The 24,261-nt window shown below is 44.8% G+C and overlaps 1 protein-coding gene across 1 annotated transcript in view; it reads left to right on the top strand.

The window, feature by feature from the left end:
- RNF112 (ring finger protein 112) overlaps nt 1-24,261 on the top strand; it is a 224,447-nt gene that overhangs the window by 100,575 nt on the left and 99,611 nt on the right. Inside the window, exon 4 of the mRNA XM_078652573.1 lies at nt 15,235-15,447. Within this exon, the coding sequence (XP_078508699.1) occupies nt 15,235-15,447 (213 nt within the window). The remainder of the gene's footprint in view (nt 1-15,234; nt 15,448-24,261) is intronic.

The following is a 24,261-nucleotide window of genomic DNA, read 5'->3' as shown; positions in this document are numbered from 1 at the left end:
GAAACAACCATTACAACGCAACTTTCACAACGCACTAACATTACAACAAAACTTTTACAACGCAAGATTCATTACAGCGCATGCTATTACAACGCATGCTATTACAACGCAGATGCTGTTACAACGCATGCCATTACAACGTAAGCATGGGTAAGTATTTAATTAAAAAATATTAACTTAATTTTAATTTATTTCAACTAAACCCCCTGGACTTAGAATAGTAATTTTAACCCCTACTCTATCCAACACTTACCCTACAATTACACCCCCCTGAAGTTAGAATTGTAATTTTAACCCCCACACTATCCAACACTTACCTTACTATTACACCCCCCTGGAGTTAGAATAGTAAATTAAAATATATTAAAAAATATATATATATTAATTTAAATACATTAATAAACATTTGTTTTAATTAAATTGAAAATGAAATTAATATTAATAAAATTAGTTGTAATGGCATGCGTTGTAATAGCATCTGCGTTGTAATAGCATCTGCGTTGTAATGCCAAGCGTTGTAATAGCATGCGTTGTAATGGATCTTGCGTTGTAAAAGTTGCGTTGTGATGGTATGCATTGTGAATGTATGCGTTGTAACATCATACATTCGGAGTAGCATGCTACTCGCCGCTAAGTGCTTCAACACCTCGTCAGCGGTAGTAAGCGCTGTATAAATAGAGTGTAAAATTACAGTTACAATCTCCTGACAACTGGTGGTACTCTCCAGTCGAACAGGTATGGCATCCTAAAGCAGTCCTGGTGGCACCATGCTTTGACATACACTGCATCATCTGTCATGCTTCTATTGTGCCTTTAGAAGTGTAAAAAAGACCCGTGTCTGTTCAGAGGCACTGCATTTTGCAGCAGTCCTGCTTATACAACCCCCCCCCCCCAATTGAAGTACATTATAGCTGTTCAAGCCATAACCAGACAATCCTTCAGATCTCAGACTGCCGAGTAATGTAAATCTTCAGTTATGTTAAAGGACAGACGGTACCCTGCACTCTCTCACACACTATTATTATAGTCCATTTTGTCAGTACTTGTTGATCTAACCCTATATTTATGAGCCCTCTTGTTCCTTCTTTTGTCACGTGTGATCCGAGCTGGGCGTTTGAAGAACAGATAAAGGCAGAAGTGAAAATGAGTCACCCCGAAACCGGAACGGCCGGTTCTCTCAATGACGTAGCAAAGATGCCATTGGGCCTAATGCGAGCTGTAAAATCCCTCTCGCACCTCTTTTTTCACCACAATTACGCAGTGTTCACTTAGTACATTTGTTATTAGTATTCTCATTTGGACACCAAGTGTATTTACTGAATTGTGTTGTTGTTAATTTGGCGCCACCCTCTTCTGTGGGAGGGCGGGATGTAGGCTTCTGAAGTCGAGGTACGTCCTGGAGAAATGACAGAGACCCAGCACCGGCCTCTCGGGATGCACTCGGTGAACGAACATGGTTGCCTAGGAGGTCAGGCATGGCTCAGTCATTCGCATTCCCCGGTGTGTTTCATGTCTTTCCGAAGCAAAAATATCTTACGTGGAGGCAAGGTGCCCTCAAGTAGCCTTCCTTGTAGCCCCAGTGCAGTAAACCTGAAGAATTGAAAGCGCTCCACAGAAGGTGTATTCTGACTGTAAGTGGTACATGCTGTTCATTGAGTTGTTGCGGGGGCTTCACCTGGTCAGTTGCTCTGGCGCGAAGTCTATCCAGCTAGGCAGGTCCAGCTGTCTTTTGGTGAAAGAATGAAGCGGGTCCGCTCAAGGTGGGATGAAGCATCAAAGAGCCTTTGGTGATTGGGCCGTTCATGGATCAGTGGTTAGTGCTGCTTGGATGTGTTTCTGACATCTTTCTTGCAGTTTCACAAGCATAGCCAGACGAATTTAAAATGCTGCTTAATTTATCTTTTTCGATATCATGAGGAATGGTCGTCGGTTGTCCAGTTCCTCACAGCGCAGCATTCGATGTGCCGCAGGTGATGTACCCTGATCAACAATTCTGTAGTATGTCAACAAGCGGCATCTAGACGCAAAAGGGCTTATTCACTGTGGGTTCTCCGCCGTGGTCTTCTGCGGTTCCACATGAAACCGTCCCATAAGTGGCTGCCTGTAAAAAAGCATAGCCGGCCATAGGACACTGGATTCTTAATGAACGAAGCAGTGCCCCCTGTGGTGCGAGGTACATGGCAGAGGCTGTCCCATCTCATACTCACCTCACATTCTTTTACTGAGCAACTGGGAGTGCTGATCTGCCTTGCTGGCTGGCTCCATTCTAATGTGATGGCACAGCTTGACATAATGCAAGGGACATCTTATTTTATGATTGGTGTCAATCTCCAGCCCTAAAATACGTAAGGAATGGTGATCAATTAAATCCCTCTTACTACACGTTCTTATGTATCTAAATGCTAACAGGTTAGGTAGCTGTGATGAAAAACGCCCCGGTGATCTCCTGTCCTCAAAAATGGTGCCTGGGAACATTTTGAAGCAAAATTCTAACCTGTGAAGTTGGCATGATAAAATTACCTTCCACAGGAGCGAGTGTTTGGACCCCTGTCGCTTGACCTGCCCTCTGCCAAACCTGGTCTATTGTGTTGCCTCTTATCATTGTTCTCCATTTTCAACCAGCTCTGCCACGCAGAATGATTCCCCACCCAGGAGAAGTATCTTTCATTAAAGTAGCATAGAGGATAGTTTTCTATTTCTAGGAAAGGCGTGGGAAGTTTGGTAGATCTCTTCTCAAGCCAGAGGACTCCATCCACACTGAGACATGCTTCAGGAAAGTGCACCTAAAGTGCACCTAAAACTATTAAATTCACTTCCTAAAACATTACACAATGTAAACACCACGAAACATTTTTTTTATATCCGTGTCCACCCATGCTAAAACATTAAGAGAGTTTAGTATCATTTGCTGGCTTCGTTTTAATGTTGGGCTTTATAATGTATTGTATTTGCATTTATATAGCGCTAACTACCTCTGACTATATCATTTTATTCGTTTCTAATAACGAGGTTTGAGTGGCCCAATACCCAGCTACCATGTGGCAACTACTCAACACTTGGAACAAATGTCGGATTGAAGTAAGCTGTTGCCAACAATTCTCAAAATATCAAGGATAAGTACTAAAACAACCAGAATTTGCGGGCATACCTCGTCAGTCCCATTGCAGGGACCACCGCCGCTGAATCGCTCTCCTCCGCCGCCGCAAAGCCACACCAGCGGCCGTAGTGCGAGGGGGGCGTTCGGGACAGGACTTCATTCCCCAGACGCCCTAGCGGCGGAACACGCCGCCACACCTCATTCCTGCGCCAGGAGGCGCTTCAAAAGAAGCCCAGCCCCGGTGGAGCAGGGGAAACAACCAGAATTTGCGGGCATACCTTGAGGTACTGGGTTTTTAGGAACCGGTACCGAACCGGTAACCCAGCGGTGCCAGGGGATCAACACACCAAAGACCTCGGGTTCTCCTGAGTCAGACCCACAGAAACTTCAGAGTCTTCTAGGTGAAGTCAAAGATTCGTTTATTGGCTGCAACCAAGGTGACAGGGTCCTAGAAGTACGATACAAGTATATTCAGGAGACTGCACACTTTCACAAAGTTAGGCTTCTCTTCTTATACATAACATTTGCCCTTTGGCGAAACATTCCTTGGGTGCGCGGTATTTCATTTATGGTTACTGATTACAAAAAGAAAGCAGAGTCATGATGACATGTACATATTTCACGTCGTGATACCCATAACAAATCATCCGGCAAGGCCCAACATTTCATCAGATATCGCTGGACCCCTAATAAAGATGGTCACCTCCCCACCATAAAATAAGTGAGGAAAAGGAGTGAAGAAAGATGTGAGCGAGATATGGCAGGTGTGCGTGCTGAAATGGCTTTATGGCCGGTTGGGCCTAGATACTATCTTGCTTGGCCACTGGGAGGGAACTGACCTAACGAGTTCGGCCTGGGGCAATGGTTCTAACTTGTACTGGGGTCAGGAAGAAGTCGATTAAGGAGTACGTGTCCTTGTGGAATCAAATTCGACTGGATTAAGGCCTATGTAGAGGGCAACATGCAACTAAGGGTTCAGAAGGTAAATGACGATTTCGAGGTGAAATTGTCACTCGAATATACTGAAAATACATGTGCTTGATGTACTCGTCATTTCCGGTCTTTTGATACCAAATTCGTCCTATTTCGACGAAGTTTTTATTCTCGAGTCCGGTACTATTACGGATCCATATTTTTCAGAACCACAGACCCTCCTTTTGCCCTTACATAGGCAATTAATCTATCCTTATGTTAATCTGAGTCCGGATCTATATTCATAAAGTCATTGAGGTGTTGCTGTAACATCATTCTAGTGCTGAGTTCGTGTCTTGACACAGGCTTCCTTACACATGATGTAGCACAGAGGCCACATATTGCAGGAGCACACTGTATGCATAGACAGAACAGGAAAAGAATGGCTAAGACCATCCCAATGACCATCAGAATTTTCCATCCCCAGGCAGATATCAGCCCCCAGAACCATCCCATTAATGACCAATCTCCTTTGTCCACATGGATAGATTCGGAAATCTTATGTAGTTTGGAGATGGCCCTGTACACTGTTGGAGCATTATCCGGAATAAAAATGCAACAACTGGACTGGATCAATTTGCATACCCCACCCCGGTCCGCAAGTATTACATCCAAAGCGACCCGGTTCTGAAGGGTCATCAGTCGATCCGACTGGAGCTCAGCAGTCAGGTTACTAAGGGCACCGGCAGTTTCAATCACGGTGGATTCAACTACCCTTGTCAATTGCCTTATGTTTCTGCTGTTAACCATGGCTCCCCAGAACGGCAGAATACCCATTGCAAAGTCACCAAATTCTTGACCCGCAGTGTCTTCTTTACTCAAAACACCTCTAACTACCCTTGTCCGATGGTAATCCGCCGCTGCTGTGTAGGTGGGAGGTAACAGGAATGAAACAAAACATGAGCCTGAGAAGTCAGGGGGCAACCATGTATAGGCTCTATCGTGGCAGATGAAATAAGTACCCTTTGCGGCTAAAAAGGCAGGGGAAGTCTGAGATCCAAAAACATACGTTTCTGTGCAGACACTTTTCCCTAGCTGAGCTCTGGGATTCCTACCAATACCTTGCAGACACAGGTGACCTTGATGGGGTACGATCCAGATAGGGGACGATCTCTTGGCTTGCTGTTTCTCACTTAGTGTAGTGCCATATCCGGTCACATTCCAACCTACATATGCAAGTATCTCATCGTCTGGGGTATCTTCGTAAGAAGTCACTTCCTTGATCATGTCAACTATACCCTTCACTAGAGCGCTAGTCTTGAGGTTGTCTTTTACAGAACGTAGGGGTTGGATTTCTCGTGCATATATGAACATTGTCCTATATGCCCATACTGACCCATTGTGACTAAATGGCAGGACCAAATAGGGGATACCTCTATCCGTGGTGTGGGGCATGAGACCGCACACCAACAGTTGGTTGTGTTCATCACAAGTTGGTGTTGGTGTAATAGCTGAATGAAGGAGTTATTAATGAACTCTAATCTCCTATTTGATTCGTGGTCAGGCAAAGAGTGGAAAGAATGAGAGGAAACAGTAGGGGGAGGTATGGGCGATGTAGTAGGCGTGAATGTCACATGAAAAGAGAATAAAGCATAGCTTATCAAAAACACCATTACGCTAAATATCATAAAAATACACATCATTATAAAAATTTTCTTTCTCATTGTTTTCAAAAGTCTCTGCTTAAAGTTCATTTGTCTGGCAGTTCTCTCCACATCAGGAAACTCCATCCTCTCTAAGGTGCTGCCCGCGGCGGTAGGTTGTTTCTGCTAAAGGATGCTTCCGTCAGTCTAGGGTGGCTCCCTTCGACCAACTGGAACCGGCAACCTATTGTTGTCAGCTGCACCCAAAAGTCTTTAGTCAACCGCGACCCTAGCAGCGGAACCCGGATGGCGGTTCGAAAAAACAAAAATAAGCAAGTTACCTAGATGGGAGAATCTGCATTTTCAAAATAGCATTTTGGAAGGAAAAACTTATGATTTTATTAGTCCACAGGTTTTTCTCTCGGATCAAAAATGAATCACTTTTACTTTAGTCTGTTTTTCTCGGTCGGAAATTATAGCGTCTTTTCCCGGGTGCTGTCTGGTCCGGAAATAGTAGCTCAGGTTCCACAGAGTTCAATTGTTCTGATGGCGGCGTAGTTTCTTGAAAAATGTTCTTACTGTCACAATCGCGTTTAGCTTCTTCTACTCGTTCATCAGTTGTGCGCTTTGAGTCAGTGCCTCCTGTCCGGACCCATTGGTCATGTGGCAGAGGGAAGGGTATTTTCTTACAATGGATCCCGTGGACCCAATTGGCCTTCCCCTCCACTTTAACAGTTGACCTTGTAGACAGGAGGACGAGGTGCGGTCCGGTCCATCTGGGCTGGTCGTTTCTTGTTCTCTGGAAATTCTTGACCAGAACCCAGGAGCCAGGGTCAATGGAGTGACCCGGTGTCTCGGAAACCGGAGGCAAGGTGTTGTGGACCTGTTGATATAAAACACGCAATTTAGCCGTCAATTCATACAGATAGTCGAGCAAAATGGGGTGTTGCAGCTCGCTAAACTTCGTGGGCCTAGGCACTCCCCATATGTTGGCTGGCCGACCAAAGACTATTTCATAGGGGCTGAGTTTCATTCGCGAATGCACAGTTTTAGTCATCACACTTTCTATCGTGTCTTCACACATTCCAACATCACCAGTCCATCTTTCTGGGCTCGCAACATACATTCGGCTCATCACATTCTTTGCCGTTTCTTTAGCAGTTTCGTCAGCAAATGCATTTCCACGACCAACATCATCGATCACTTTCTTGTGTGCACTACATTTTACAACTGCTACTTTCAGGGGCAACGTCAGTGATTCAAGAAGCTCAGTCACCAACTGACCATGCTGAATCTTAGCTCCATGCGAAGTCAGGAACCCACGTTCTCTCCACAATCGACCAAAACTGTGAGCCACTCCAAAAGCATACTGACTGTCGGTATAGACAGTCACTTTCATTCCTTTTGATAACACACATGCTCTCGTCAGTGCCACGAGTTCGGCGGCTTGAGCCGAACCATGTGGTATTCGCGCAGTTTCAACGATTGTGTGCAGAGTTGTGACAGCATACGCTGTAGTCACGTTACCATTTGGGAGTTTAAAGCATGAACCATCCACCCATAATGTACCATCACTTTCGGCGAGAGGAGTATTGGATAGATCAACTCTCCCTTTGGTCTCCTCCTCCGTCCTGAGGAAACAATCGTGCTTTTCTGAAGCATCCGATTCCTCAGCAATTGGTAACAATGTGGCTATGTTCAGAGTACTGCATCTTTTGATGTGCACATGGCTCGCTAGTAGCGTCAATTCATAACTGGACAGTCGAGCACTAGTTAAGTGCTGTGTCTTGGTCCTATTTAACAATGTATCTACTGCATGCGGAACCATCACAATTAGTGTATTATTCATTACTAGGCCTGCAGACTGTCGAATAGAAACAGCTGCTGCTGCTGTGGCCCTTAGACAACTTGGCAATGCTCGTGCTACTGGATCCAAAGTTGACGAAAAATAGGCGCATGGCCGTTGTCTATCTCCGTATAACTGAGTCAGCACAGACAATGCACAGCCCTCCTTCTCGTGGACATATAATGTGAAAGGCTTACTGTAGTTGGGGTTACCTAACACAGGGGCCGAACATAATGCTGTGCGTAATTCGAGAAAACTTTTCTGGCACTCATCGGACCAAGGAATGGGATTGGGTGTATTTATACACGTTAGTGCCAATAAGGGTTTGGCTAATAACGAAAAATTTGGAATCCACTGTCTACAGTACGATGTAATGCCCAAGAAAGCGCGTACTTCTCTCTGCGTTCTTGGCACATTTAATTTCGCTATTGCCTGAATTCTTTCTGGGGTCAGTTTCCTTCCCTCCTTCGATAAGAGATGACCTAAGTAGGTCACTTCTTGTCGGCAATATTGGAGCTTGGAAAGTGACACCTTGTGATGTAGATCACATAGATGACGCAGTAGTGCCAACGTGGCCATTTTACATATTTTCTCAGTATCCGCAGCTATGAGCAAATCGTCCACGTACTGTACTAGAGTGGAACCTTTGGGCAAAACCATTGCGTCAAGCTGACTTTTCAGAGCTTGACTGTATATTGAGGGGCTCTCACAGTAGCCTTGAGGAGCGCGTTTAAAGCGGAAACTGCGACCACCTAAACTAAAGGAAAAAATATCCCTGCTCTCCTCCGCAATCGGGATACTGAAGAAAGCATTCTTCAGGTCAATCACCGAAAACCATGATGGGGATGCTGGAATCATAGTCAATAATGTTGTAATGTCGGGGACAACTGGGAATTGTGGCACCACTATCTTATTTACTTCCCTAAGATCAATCACAAATCTATACACAGGTGGCTGAGAAGGGTCAGTTCGTTTTAAAACAGGCAGAACAGGACTATTGCAAACATTGCCTCGTGTTTCCTCAATTACGTCTTTCTCAATCAACTCGTAAACAATCGCTAGCAAAGCTTTTTCGCCCTCATTGGATATTCTGTATTGGGGAATTCGTGGCATTTTGACATTCGACTTAAATGTTACAACATACGGTGGAATTTCTAAAAGACCTACATCATTCGGACCAGTAGCCCAAAGAATATCCGGAAGAAGTGTCAATTCTGTTGGAAGCGTATTTCTCGACAAATACATGGGAGAGACCACTTTCTTACCTAAAGTCAGTTGTACTCCTGAGGGAGAACAGTACAAAGTCGCATACAATCTTTTTAGCAAATCTAATCCTAGCAAATTTTCACCACAACCTGTTGTCAAAATAAGGGGTGCTTCGAATTCACAAGGACCAACAGAAAGAGATAAAGGGTCAGAAATCGGATTTCTAACCGGGGCGCCAGAAAAGCCTACGGAAACGTTCATTTCGCCAGACAAAGGTGCGCCAGGGAGTTTGGAGTGCATAATAGAACTCTTTGTAGCACCAGTATCCAACAGAAAAGGTTCTGACACACCCGATGTAATCACCTCAACGTAAGGTCCACTCTGATCTACTGGAACTGAAACAACTCCCTCTCTTCGTCTAAGGCTGTCCTAGCAATCGTTATTCTCCCACTGCTCATTTTCTGTGTAATACTCATCGACGTAGTATTGAGCCGTCCTATCAGATACGTTATTTTGCTGGTCAAACCTGTTCATAGAGTTTTGTGGTGGAAGGGGACGTGTGTCCTGAGGGGTGTTTCCACGCCCTCTACCTCTGGGCGCTTGCTGACTACCACGACCTCGTACACCAGAAAACTCGCTTGTACGTTGCGGCAGGGCAGGACAGTCATATTTGTAATGGCCTTCTTGTTTGCAGTATAAACACTGATTGGGACCTACGCGGTTTTGATTGTAATCGAATCTCTGCAAGTTTCTCTGCGGCTGCTGAAAAGTGTTCCGGTAGTGATTCGGACCATTATTATTTCTATTACCACCACCACGTGGAGGATATGCTTGCTGTAGCAAAACCTTCGTTTTGAGTTCTCTAGTTTTCTTCTCTACTTTATCTTTCTCATCCTTGTCTCTATTCTCGTAGTACTGTGCGGTAGCTAATATCTGGGCTGAAGATGAGACTGCCCAAGAACTTTCTGAATCTTTCAATTTTCTACACAAGTCTGGAAGCAGATTGTGCACAAATTTATCGACGAACAATCTCTGACCACCTTCTGTGGTCATATCTTGACCGCTGTGATCAATGAATGTTTCTTCAAATCTGGTGAAGAAATCTGACACAGTTTCTTCTTTCTTTTGCTTGCATGCAGATAACTTATCCCAATTTACACGTATCGCAGGCATTATCGTCTTCATGTAATCTACTATTCTACCAGGTAGTTCCGCTATCAGGGGCTCAGGTTTTGCACCACCAACTTGTCGTGCATCTGCAACAGTAATATTAGCCCACGTGTCACCTAATTCCTGGTCATGATCTTCATGACGAATTTTTCCCCATAAAGGCTGTGGAACAACGTTCCCGAATAACATATCGATATCGGCTAAATTCATAATACATGACCCAGCAGTTTGCGACAATTCTTTATAGTACCCTGCAGGATTTTTACGCGGATCTGGTAGTGTTTGTTTGAGTGCTAAAACTTCTGCTCGCTTCCATGGAACATGTACCCATACTCGGTGAAAGTGGGGCAGGACAGGTGGGACAGCTGTCGCGTCACCCTCTCTCCACTGTGGGGGAACTTCTCTCATAGGGTATTGTCGTGCCTTTTTCTTACTAGATGCACTAGATTCTGATGGTGACCCAGAACTACTTCCCTTACTTCGATGTGATAATAGCATTTCAACTGCTTCTTCTACATCGGGACCTACAATCATACCCAGACTAAACTTAAACCTTATACGACACATCTCTTGTGGGAGGCAATCCTGATCATTGTCTTCTAAATCCTCGCAAAGAAAAACACACATCTGTTCGAACACATATCTGTGTCGCTGTTTCCCATTGATGGAAAACTTCCATGACAGACTGTAAATCATATTTCGCAGTGTCCATGACCCATTTCCGAGCTAAATTATTCAGGGAATCTCTCTCTTGATAATCGGGCAGTTGACTTCGCAACTGTCTTTTTCCTATGTTAGGGGTCGTAGCAGGCGACCCGAAAAGTGGTAAAAGAAGATTAGTAACAGTACTGGCCATTTTTTGCCGAAGGGAAGGTGAAACGGAAGAACAAACAGATGAAAGAACGGGGTGAGGTAAAGCGGATGCAGAGATGGCAGAAGAGGTATGAGGAATAATAGATGTGGTACTAGGCAAAATCACAGAAGGGGCATTTGTAGAAAGTACAGTAGGCAAGATCGTAGAAAACACAGGAGCAACAGAAGTGGTCGGTGGGCCTAGAGGAGGCTGCACCGAAGAAGTAGGAGCCAGCTGAAGAACAGCTGGTGGGTGCTGTGGAAAAGCCAGAGGCGCAGCTTGTGCAACTAAAGGTTGCGGGGGTGCGGTAGCATTCTGCGCATAGGGCGGTGGCGAAGTTAACAATTGCGACATTAATTGGTCTTTTTCACGCTCTTTTGCTTTCCCTTGCTGAAGAGACGGCAAGACTGGATAGCACTTATCTATTGCCATTTTACGTTGCCTGTGCAGTTGTTCATTTATCTGCTCTTCCTCATTATCTTTAAACTGCACGGCAGCTTGCATTACTGAAAGTCCTTCTTCTCTCTTATTTTTCTTAGCTAATTTAATTTCTTTTTGTTTGGCCTCTTTGCGCCATATGCGGAAAGAGTCAAACATCGCCGGCCGGGCTTTCTTTTTGAAGAGTTTAACTTCAAGGTTGTCTAAGATTTCAGAATCAAAGCTACCATATTGGGGCCATTTTAAAACACCGTCTTTCCTAGTGTATTTAATCCATACCTCGTTGTAAACGATGGGGCCTACCCCATGTTTAACGTATAGCTCGTAAGTCGGAGTTCCAACTGGAGGAACCGGACATGAGTCCTCCAATCGGGAGTCCCTATTATTATTACCAAGACAAAACAAATTCCCGAGTCTAAGACTAGGCATCCTTCTTCTCTAGTCTAGTTCCAAAACTTCAAAGGAGTTATCGATTACGATATTGCTCGTGAAAACACGAGTCCTTCGGTTATGGTACTTGCAAGAACCAATAAAAACCTTTATGTATCTCTAAGATATCACAAAGTAAGTCCAACTAAGGACTAGGAGACGCTCCACTTATACTTAACTGAAAATTATCGATGGCTTCACCAGAAGACTCGTCTCAGCGTTTCGCTCTACCGAAAATGTCAAGGGTCCAACATCAGGGCGATAGCCAGGGCAGCAGTCCTTGTAGCCGTCGGGAAGCGGGGAACCTCGTAGTAAAGACCTTCGGACCACGTCGACATGCAGGGGTCGATGAGGTGGTGGGCCCTCCTCCGGAATTTTCACACGAAGCTCCTCACGATCTTCAGGCTGATTGGTACCACTGGAATCGCTCCAACGCTGGGCGCCAAATGAGGTACTGGGTTTTTAGGAACCGGTACCGAACCGGTAACCCAGCGGTGCCAGGGGATCAACACACCAAAGACCTCGGGTTCTCCTGAGTCAGACCCACAGAAACTTCAGAGTCTTCTAGGTGAAGTCAAAGATTCGTTTATTGGCTGCAACCAAGGTGACAGGGTCCTAGAAGTACGATACAAGTATATTCAGGAGACTGCACACTTTCACAAAGTTAGGCTTCTCTTCTTATACATAACATTTGCCCTTTGGCGAAACATTCCTTGGGTGCGCGGTATTTCATTTATGGTTACTGATTACAAAAAGAAAGCAGAGTCATGATGACATGTACATATTTCACGTCGTGATACCCATAACAAATCATCCGGCAAGGCCCAACATTTCATCAGATATCGCTGGACCCCTAATAAAGATGGTCACCTCCCCACCATAAAATAAGTGAGGAAAAGGAGTGAAGAAAGATGTGAGCGAGATATGGCAGGTGTGCGTGCTGAAATGGCTTTATGGCCGGTTGGGCCTAGATACTATCTTGCTTGGCCACTGGGAGGGAACTGACCTAACGAGTTCGGCCTGGGGCAATGGTTCTAACTTGTACTGGGGTCAGGAAGAAGTCGATTAAGGAGTACGTGTCCTTGTGGAATCAAATTCGACTGGATTAAGGCCTATGTAGAGGGCAACATGCAACTAAGGGTTCAGAAGGTAAATGACGATTTCGAGGTGAAATTGTCACTCGAATATACTGAAAATACATGTGCTTGATGTACTCGTCATTTCCGGTCTTTTGATACCAAATTCGTCCTATTTCGACGAAGTTTTTATTCTCGAGTCCGGTACTATTACGGATCCATATTTTTCAGAACCACAACCTCGTCAGTCCCATTGCAGGGACCACCGCCGCTGAATCGCTCTCCTCCACCGCCGCAAAGCCACACCAGCGGCCGTAGTGCGAGGGGGCCGTTCGGGACAGGACTTCATTCCCCAGACGCCCTAGTGGCGGAACACGCCGCCACACCTCATTCCTGCGCCAGGAGGCACTTCAAAAGGAGCCCAGCCCCCACATCGCGGGATCGTGCGCGGGTCGGCGCCGGGAGAAGCCCGGGACAAGGGCGGGACCATCTAAGGCCATCATAGGCCAGAAGAGGCCGGGTCGGCCCACCCCCCTTGGCTGTGCAACAAAAGGAGGTAAAGAGCCCCGAAGATTATTCATAGGCACACTCCGGCCCTCCCCAAGGGAAACCATATTGTGATGCGTGATCATTTTAGACGCTTCTAGGTGTTTGTTGCTGTTCCCGTGCTAATTATGACATGCAAGGGGGTGCGCAAAAATACAATACTCCAGAGGGACTTGGCCAAGGGGACGTTGGACCACTACCTAAATAAGGCAACATCACCCATTGTCCGTCAAATAGTGAGAACAGAACGATGTCTGTCTACAGATAACACTTTTAGTAAGCGATCTCCCTCACAGACAGTTGACGTAGCACAAAACTCATCATTGCTGGAGGAACTCAATAATTTATGTAAATCTAACTATGCAAAACCAACAATAGCACAGAGCTCCTCCCCCAGAATAGGGCTGAACAAAAAACCAACACTCCATAAAGGGTCTCTTCCTAACCCAGGGACTATGTCACCAAAATCTAACCATATACACTTACCGCCGGAGGATGCTCCGTTTGTGTGCGTCCTCTCTGGAGTGCCAGCACTTACAAACGGAAAAACTGAAAGACAACAGGACCTAAGAAACAAGGTGGTGTTCTGGTTAACAAAAAATAGACCATTGCCACCTGATATTGATGGAAGAATACGAAGTGTTAGAAGGGTGGGCTGGCTAGGTCCCCTTCGAAAAGATATACCTGGTGACATGGTATTTATAAATTTTAGAAATAATAACGTCGTCCCACATCTTCAAACCTGGCAGCCACAAATAGGAGACGGCCCTATACACACCTGGGAATTGTGTGACTTTTACCCCAGAGCATCACTCCTCCCCCAATCAAGACCAAATGAAGAGAGTAACCTTCCGATGAGCAGAAGCGGCCCCGGGGTGAGGGGCTATAATATTCTGACTTCCAATCGATTTGACTTACTTCGTAACAAACTCAATGATTAGCTGATTTGCTCAAATTATTTAATGCTATATTAATATAATGTTATTTATTGTGAAATGAAATATAATGGTGTATATATATGTATTGTTGCTTTTATGATTTTTATATTTCAAAATCGAATAAAGCTAATCGAACGCACGAAGTACTAAAGTGAGGGTTTGAACTTCATGAAATTCTATGAGAGTTTAGAATAATTTAGGAAAATGGACCACTTTAACTTGGGAATATTGTTCCTGATACATGAGGTCAGCCTGTGTAGTCCGCTCTGGCAGAAAAATAAGCAAGCAGTGTGCAACCTTTGAACTGAAGTTAATGACTTGATGCAGTAAGGCTGGAAGCATACAACTGAACAGACAAATGTCTTAACTATATTTCGAGCCTTGATCAAAGTGCATTAAGAGCGCGGGATCAAGTAAAAAGATTATAGGTTGTAATAGTGTTTCTGTTGTTAATGGTACTTCCTACTTCTTTCCGTATCTGTCTCCCTCATCCTGCCTCCCAATTTTCTCTTCGGTAGTATCTTCTCTCTAATATTTACCCTTATTTTTCTTCCATTTAGATTTTGTCTCCTTAACTGCTCCTTCTTCCATTATCTTTTAGTCTTTCTCCATCCAGCAGTTGATCCCCTCCTTTTCTGGTATGCTTCTTTTTATACCCTTTCCAGATAACAACATAAATCTCTTTTTAGAAGTGACTACAGTTTATGGGTTTTTGGATTTATAGAATTTCTTAGATGATGGATTCATATTACCTCCTCGTTAGTCTTCCTCGCCACATGACTCCACAATAGTCAGCCTCCCATCCCTTCCCAATATGGCCGACCCAATACACCCATGACCTCTATAAGAGGCGGGCCGGCCCAACCCCTACAGCCTGAACTACCAAGCATAAACATGAAGCCGATAGCCAAACGGGGAGGGAGGGATGGGAACTCGTGTGGCGAGGAAGACTAAACTCGGAGTAATGAACATTACCGGTAAGTAACCGGGGCATTACCCAAGTGTGTCTTAAGCTTCTCAGGCATAAGTGTATTGCTTGCGTTCAAATGTCTCTCAGCACCTCCTGCACATTTCTTCCAGGAGACCAATGAGCAAACAGATCCAGGGACAGCAGTGCAGCTGGTGGAGCTGGATGAAGATGGAAGGCTGGTCGTTCACGAGGAAGCGCTTAAGAGTTGTTTACAGTCAGACGAGGTGAAGAACCGCTTGGTGTGCATGATCTCCATCATTGGCGAGCAGCGCAAGGGGAAATCCTTCCTCCTGAATTATCTCCTGAGGAAATTAAAAAGCCTGGTGAGAACTGAGAGCAAGCTAGAACATTTTTGGGAATGAGACTTGATTCTTAAATGATCTTTCTTCGTGTCATTCACTCAGTGTGTGGATTTTCCCGTAAATGATGATTGTTATTTGTATTTGTGGGAAGAGGGTAGAATCTCTAGTGTGGCTTGCAGTTTTTGGGCTGATTTCCTTTGATTAGGACAGTGGATTTAATAGGGTCCCGCAGCACTGCCTGTTTGACGAGGCAAGGGAGGTGGGGATAGAGGCTAGAGTTTGTGTTCATAAAGTGTGGCTAAATCTGCAACACCCCACAGGAGGCAGACCAAAAGGTAGTCACATGACCTACTGAGTACCCCCACTAGAAGTAGAAATACCTTGAAGGGGCTCAGAAGTGGATTCCCTCTCAAGGTTAACTCCACTTCAGAGAGAGCGTGTCTCTCAATAGTTTGGTCCAGGGGTAAGGATTCTCAGTCTGAGTAGCTGGGAGGTTGGAGGGCGCTTACCATCTAACAGATAAGTCTACTTCTGACATTGAAGACTGCTGGCAGCAGATAAAAGAGTCTGGGGAGTGGACTTGTTCTATACAGGCCACTGGTGTTTAAGAGAGCGCTGATCTTTGAGACTTTAACTGCAGCTTTCGCCAGAGTAGATGGGGCAGGAAAGGTCCCTTAGCATAAAGAGACCCCAGTAGGGGTTCTTCTTGCAGGGGTCCTAGCACAGAAGTTTTGAAGGTTATGTGAGGTGCTGGGAGTGTCTGTGTTCCTGGTGAAAGTTGGGAAGCTCGGTCTTTGTGATAATAGTGTCCTGACTCGAGAGACAGAAATGTTATTATGATAAAATAACTTGTGTGCAACAGATTTGTGGATAGATAGTGTTATTATAGATAAGTTGGCATTTCTAGCTCAGTTTAACCTTGTTTATGTGTGAGGACAAACTGAGAGCACAAGTAGGAAGTGGAAACCACGGTTTCTAATTCAGTCTGCAAGAGTCAGAGTTCCTCAGCAAGTCTCAAACAGTTAATGGAGCACATGTCCTCAAAATAAATGCACACAAAAGTAGCCCCTTTCCTCATTTAAATGCCAATATTCACCCAAACAATCGCCCATGGCTCAAGATTACACAGCTGCATCGTACTGACCTCCAGCCTCAGACTACTGAGTGGCATGGTAATATGCCACAATATTGAGGTTAGAAATATCAACCTAGAAGAATAGCAACTCTGGTATATCAACTACCGGTATATTTAAATGTAGATGTAACATATTAACCTGTCTCTATCAGTTCCTAGAGCGTAGTGCTGCAGATTCACAGCTCTGCACTCAACTCCCATCTAGTGTTGGGCCTAGATCTTTGCAACTTGCTTTTCTTTGAAGAAGAGTGAGGCACAAGACCTGTTTAGAACCCACCCTTGGTCCACAAACCAGCAGCATCCTGGCTCTACCTCAGATTGTTTTCCTTACAGCGAGTCGGTAGTGTAAGGGAGTGCACTATCAAAGACAGAGTGCGCCCTGAATAGTAAAGCGAGTAAAGGAATAACTGTGATCACCGCTGACTTCTGGGGAGGAGGGTTGACACGTGAATCTTCAGCTCTACATGCTACGCACAGATGGTTACAGGTTGAATATGGTTTCCCATTCATAGCATGTGTGGCTGTCGATATGCACGTCCTTCATTTACTATGAAGCCGTCCTTTTCCAAAATGGTGGCTATTAATCAGATGATGCAGATGTTTGAGAAAGTGTTCTTATTTCAGGTTGACCAACCGAAGCCAGTTAACATGTTAGAAAGTCTACATAATAATGCTTGGTGAAGGCATGCGGTGCTGACCAAGTAGCAGCCTTGCAGATATTGGTTAGAGGAAGGCTACCAAAAATGGCTAATGTGGACCCCTTTTTAGGTCTCGCCTGAGCCAGCGCACGCACTGCTCTGCGAGATATTTAGAAAGCGGGTTTTCAAAGTGATTCCACAAGCATTTTGGTGACCTTAAGCTTGCGCGCACACAAGCGTGCACGCGCGCAGCCGCCATCCGTCTTTCCTCCTGTCACGGGTCATTAAGTGCATCGCCATCTCGATGCACTTTCACTTTCGCGGCACACGCGCATACAACTCCTGGCCTTGTCTCTCATGCGTCGTCTGCTCCAACTTTTCCTCTTTCCTTTCCCAGACTCTGCAGTGTTTTTTTTTGCCTTCCTTTGTCTCACCCTTCACCTTTCTCGTTCTGTCTCCAAGACTGACACACACCCACACACCCTTTTCTCTTCCTCCCCTTCTCAAACATTCTCATTTTTTTCTATTTCTTTTAGCCTTTCTTTCCCTTCTCCATCATGCTCTTTCACTTTTTTCTGACCTCTTCTCTCTTCCTGCCCTCACTTTGTTTTTCTGTCTCTTGGCATCACTCGCTTGCTACCCAGCTCCCTCTCTCACTGTATCTTTCTGCCTGTCATGTTCCTCCATAAATGTAAATACATTCCGTGAAATATTACAATTTTGTAAACTTAGAAGAGAACCACTTGTGAAACATTAAAAATTGCTGAATCTAAAACTCTAGATTTTTCTTAAGTGATGGTTGCGAACTATTGTATTCTTCTAACATACCGATACAGTTACTCACTGGTGGACCTTTTAAGTAGGTGATAACTGGACATCTGCACTATATGAAGCTGTGTTGCCCAGTCAGAAGCTTGGAGGGCCACATGTTTTCATGGCCTTATCCCCTATTGGTGTAGTGGTTTTGGACAGGACGGACGTGAGTCCCTTGCTCACTTTGCCACTGGATTCAAGCAAGCCGGGCTGAAGACGGCTGTAATGCCAGAAACCGGTCCTCGGAAGCTTGTTTCCGGTCCAGAGAAGGCATGGCTTGGCAGTTCGGGCTGGACTGTTCCCATGAGGCACAGGGTCAGACTGATTTGCATATGGCCATGTCTGAACTGGGGTGGCAGAGTGGGCTAAAGAACGGTGATGGATTAAACCCAGATCTTTTGACTGGGTGTGAGTGTTTGATTGGTTCAGATGCTCCGTCCATCACCACCCCCTTTTGTACCGCTTTGGCCGCCATAAGTGTGGCAGGGTATGCTCCGACGTGAGTCCCTTGCTCACTTTGCCACTGGATTCAAGCAAGCCGGCTGCCGACGGCTGTAATGCCAGAAACCGGTCCTCGGAAGCTTGTTTCCGGTCCAGGGAAGGCATGGCTTGGCAGTTCGGGCTGGACTGTTCCCATGAGGCACAGGGTCAGACTGATTTGCATATGCCCATGTCTGAACTGGGATGGCAGAGTGGGCTAAAGAATGGTGATGGATTAAACCCAGATCTTTTGACTGGGTGTGAGTGTTTGATTGGTTCAGATGCTCCATCCATCACCACCCCCTTTTGTACCGTAAAACTCAGTTGGCGATGATGCAAATGGATGTGACTGTCAGTGTGAGACATGAGGTGGAAGCATACACCATCTCCACTGTATATTAGTTAATCAATGGGGCACAATCTCTTTAATCAATCTCCTGTCTATAAAAAAATGGAAAACACTCTTGTTCCACATGTTCCCGTCACCCAATTAGGACCTTAGCTGCCTCTTTCTTCTTCCTGGTAACCTTCCAGCTTTTGGATATTGCCGACTGCAATTCACCCCCTTTTGTTCTTATAGGTTTTGTTATAGGTAGGGCTGCAAGTGTATTCCCTGGAGTTCTTTTTTTTTATACTGCACTTCTAATAGCGCATATAAATGTATCCAATGCTGTATATGTTGTATCCTACCTTTCCGTACTGATTTTCTTCCGTTACTTCTATTCCTTCCTTAATATGAAGTGCAGTGTCCTTCCATTGCTCACAACATTCCTAAGTGTAGTTACTTCCAGTGTTGTGCCCTCTTTTGTCTTAACCACTGTCATCTAGATAGGCACAGCTAAGAGTAAGCCAGTAAGGACCAACTTGAAAATTAAACAAACATTTTCAGTCCGGGGACACCTGCACCACATATGGGAAGCATATGCATGCCCTTGTCGACATTTTGTACATTCCGGGGAATTAAATCACATTTTTTATGTAACAGCAACAGTGTGATATATGCTCTCATAAGACATTTGTAATATGCTAACATTATGAATGTAACTCTGTAAACGGCTCAACCAGACACCCCTCTTCGATGAATACACAAGGGCCTATTTTGCATCTCAGAAGTACACTGATGCATCACAAATTAAACGTTTTTTCTTAGATGCATTACTGACAGAAAGCAAACCGTTTTTTTCGCTGCTTCAGCCTTTTAAAAACAAATTAGTGTAGACTCCATGCTAGCCTTGCCGATTGGCTTTGGCATTTCTAGCTTTCTGTGTTTTTTCTTTTTTTACTGACCTCACCGCAAAAAACAAATCTTCTGCAATGTAGAACTGCAGATGACTCTCGATCATAAAGAGTTCCTAGGCAACTACTCGGTCATAAATATGGCAGACCATCAACCCACAATGATAGCACTAGACTCAATATACCACTGTAAATTTGTGAAAAGTCAATTTTATTTAGTACAACTGTATGGTTAAAATAGCTACAAAATTCATGAATTTATAGGGTTCAATTTCAATCAACAGTTTATCAAATTATGCAGGTTCCATATTCTTACAAGCTAATGGTATATTAAAATGGGTGTGTACACGTGTGTGTGAAGGGCAGGAAATGAATCAAGCTGTGTAGAAGAACTTGGTAACTGCTTGGCATTGTGAAAATTAATAAATGGCGAGAAAGAAGCGTTGGCATAGCCAATAGGTCTCGTTTTTGGGACCTTATAAGTATTTAGTTATGCAGATATCCTTGGTGGAATAACATCACTGTTGCATGTCTAAAAACTTATAAGGTCCCAAAGGCGAGACCTATTGGCTATGCCAAGGCTTGTTGTATTTAGAGTGGGCTCTAGGGGGGCGCCAAGAGTGTGTACTGGTCTCCACATACCATGTTTAATGCATTTAACTGTCCACCTGGAAATGCCGATTTAAGAGATTACAGGACTGACTTGATTTGCCAAGTTATAAAGCGCGAACAAGTACTCAAAGGTCCCAGCCCTAAGAAGGCATTACAAAGAACCCCACATGGAATAGGTATGGGTTCAGAATAGAACTGGTTCACTACCACTGTCTGTGATCTACCCCTGTGGTGTTTGGTGAAGGCTACAAAAATTGATTGGGGTTTTTAAAAGGCTTAGGACCAGATGTAGGACTGGGGCATTTAGCCACTTGCAAATTGCGCATAATGGCAAGTCGCTAAATGCCATTGGCACTGTTTGCGATTCCCAATGGGGTCGCAAATTGCATGCCTCATCAATATTCATGAGGCACTCGCAATTTGCTACCCCATAAGAAATGGCTGGCCCTCCCATGTATGGTGGCCTGCTAGGCTCAGCAGACCTCCATGTCTGGGACTGCTTTCCAATAAAGTGTGTTTTAAATAAAGAAATGCAGCCCGTTTTCCTTAATGGAAAACGGGATGCATTAAAAAAACAAAAAAACGTTTTTGTTTCATTTTCCACTGCATTTGCAAAGGGGAAGTGGTCCCCTGGGAACCCCTTCCCATTTGTGAGTGCATTACCACCCTCTTGAAGAGGGCGGTAAATTGCAAGTGTTTTGCAACCGCAATTGTGGTCGCAAAACATTCTTACATAGAGTAGCGAGTCGCAATTAGAAAGGGACGCCCATGGAACGCCCCGGCCTAATTGCGAGTCACAAATCCTATTCAGCGAGTCGCAAATAAATTGCAACTTGCTAAATAGGGTTTTTACATGACCCTTTTATTTTTTGCATGCGCAAACGGGTTTGCACATGCAAAAATGGGTCGTACTTCTGGCCCTAAGTTCTGTCTAAGTAATACTTGAATGCCCTCCTAACATCCAAAATGTGAAGAGCCGTTTCTGCGACAGACTGTGGGAAGAAGACCAGGAGTGCAACGTTTTGGCACATGTGAAAAGGCGAGACACCCTTAGTCAAACATTTAGGGTTGGTATGAAGGACTACTCTATCTTTGTGAATCTGAAAGAATGGTTCCTCTACTGAAGAAGCGTGGAGTTCACTAATGCTTCTAATGAAGGTGACTGAGAATAGGAACACCACCCTCCAAGACAAGACGTGTAGGTCACATGAGTGTAGGGGCTCAAAGGGAGGACCCATTAGTTAAGTGAGGACCTCATTCAGGTTCCACACGGTTACAGGGGGCATCTTTGGTGGTATTACCCTCTTTATATCCTTCATGAAAGCCTTAATGAGGGGGGCATTAAAAAGAGATGAGTGTTATCTGTTTTGTTGGTATGCTGCAACTATAGTTAAGGGTACACATATGTAAGTGTAATCAAGGTGTGTCTTGTAAAGGTGTAGGAGAGACTAAACAATTCCCTGCACAGAAACATTAACTTGAGCATTAATCTTTTCCTCTTAGCTACGTAACAGGTGTGCGTAGTGGACTCTCACCCTTCCTGCAGGATAGTCATGCATTCCTCAAGAGGATTGGGGTAACCAAACTCTAGAAACTCAGATGCCAGATCACATGTTATAGCTGTTTGGGATCTGGGTGTTTAAGCTACAGTGATAGGAGAAAGAAGATTAGACCTCAGCAGGAGCTTCTCGTGGGGATTACCTGACCTCCCCAGGAGCATTGGACACCAGGGCTTTCTTGCCCAGGTTGGTGTCACTCAGATGTATGTCATGGATCCCTGCTGTATTTTTTCTCACCATGCTCGGGATAAGGGGGAGAGACTGAAAAGCATATGTAAATATCCCTGACCAACCCATCCATAGTGCATTACTCATGGACTGTGGGTTCGGGTACCTGGAGTCAATGGTTTGGAATTTTGCTTTTTTTGGGAGGGCCGAATAGGTCTATTGTGTCGTTCTCACACCGCCGAAAGTACTTGTAAAGGAGTTGTGTGTGAAATTTCCACATTTGAACCTGTTGGAAAGGTCCTGCTGAGGAGGTGCACAAAGTTGTTCTCCACTGCTCTCCCAACAGGTGAATGTTATTGTGGGTCACCCATAGCCATATCTCTTGAGCTAGTGCAGAGAGTTAGGGGGGTGCTACCATGCTTTGGTATTCCATACATGGCTGTTATGTTTATCTTTATTAGTACTGTTTTCCCCTGAATAATTGAGAGGAATGTTTTCAGGGCTTCTCTGATGGCTACGAGCTGGAGGTAGTTTGTTGCATCCCTGGTGCTAAGGAAGTCCAGGTTCCTTCGACAGTCATTTCATGGAAGTGAAATCCCCATCCACTATAGACGCATTAGTGATGATGGTCACCTGCGGAAGAGGACCTAGAAAGTGCCTGCCAAGCCACAGGTTTTCATTTTCAAGCAAAGCAGAGAGTGCTGGCCTGGTCGATACTGAATACTAGATCCAAACAATGTCCTTTAGTTTGTGTTCCCTGCCGTGAGAGGCACTATTATATTGGGCGAATGTGTCACCTGGCATGTTGTACTGTCACTATGTAGGAAGCCATCATACACAACTGTTTCATTATAGTTCGAAAAGTGAAAAGCCCCAGATGTTGGAATGCCATCACCCTTGTTCATTGGGATATGCTGTACTTGCCTACCACATACAGAATGGGGCCAAGAAAGAGTTGAAATGTGTTGTGGTTGAAGATGTCACTTTTTCACATTGATGTTGAAACCTAGTCTACTAAGTTGGGATATTTCTGTTTGAGTGTGTGCTAGGCATTGCTGTTTGCTGGTATTCTTGATAAGCCAATCACCTTAGTAAGGAAATATATGTATGGGATTTCTGCGTAGGTGCACTGCTGTTACCGCTAAGCACTTTGTAAACACCCTTGGAGCGGTACTGGTAGTGTCATCCATTTACCTGGAACCAAAGTTACAGGTAATGCACTGGGAGGATAGGGAAATGAAATTATACCCCTTTTTGTATCCATCACTGGCATTGACGACTTGTGTAGCTGTGGAATGACGTTCTGCAAAGGGACCATATTAGAGTGTTCGGAGAGGCTGAATCTGTACAGTTATTGTGGTCAATGATCTGTCAGACCGAACCATGCATTTTGAGGATCAGAAAGAACAGGGAGTACACTCCTGGTTTGCATTGGTTTTCGGGTACTGGTTCCATGGCATGTATTGGTAGGAACACTTAAACCTTTTCCATCAGAAGATGAAGTTGACCTGTACTTAGTACATGGCTGCAGTGCAGGATGTTGGGAGGGGTAGTGTGGAATTAGAGCCAATACACAGGAAAGAATACAAACTAATCTTGAGGATAAAGAAAATGGATTATCAGTTCCAAGTATGGGACAACTTAGTTACCACATGGAAGGATAAAAATGCCAGTTTGTTCTGGCATATGGTAAATTAAAGTAAAATGTCTAATGGCTGTAACTCACCACTGGACACTAGTATGAGTCCTGACGAATGGGTAGATCATTTTTCCCATGTGTCCAGTCCAGGGAACCCAGACGAGGAGAGCACAAATTAATCTGGGCCAAAATTTCAGATGAAAATTGAATTCTCCTTCCTCAAACCTGTGGACAAAACACCTATGCACCCGAGCCCCCAGCTCGAGTCCATTGAAACAGACGGTGCCTCTGTGGTCATGAGACCCTCAAGAGCCGAGCCCCCCTTTGGGTTCTGCTGAACTGATCCCCCCAGTCTTCACTTGCAGCCTCTGTTTGCAGGTACTGTTCCCGATTGACTTCAATGTGTAGCGTTCAAGGCTACCCCAGCGAAAAGCACCTCTGCAGCTCGACACACCAGAGTAGGTAAACTTTAACTGTTGATGATTTCTTAGACCTTGGCCTCTACTTACCTTATGTCCAGAAGAACAGTTGTGGAAGTAGTTGTCAAGGGACACT

The sequence above is a fragment of the Lissotriton helveticus genome, chromosome 7 (assembly GCF_964261635.1).
Source record: "Lissotriton helveticus chromosome 7, aLisHel1.1, whole genome shotgun sequence".
In the NCBI taxonomy this organism is placed as follows: domain Eukaryota; kingdom Metazoa; phylum Chordata; class Amphibia; order Caudata; family Salamandridae; genus Lissotriton; species Lissotriton helveticus.
The sequence above is the reverse complement of the archived record's forward strand: the minus strand, read 5'-3'. Positions and strand labels throughout refer to the sequence as shown.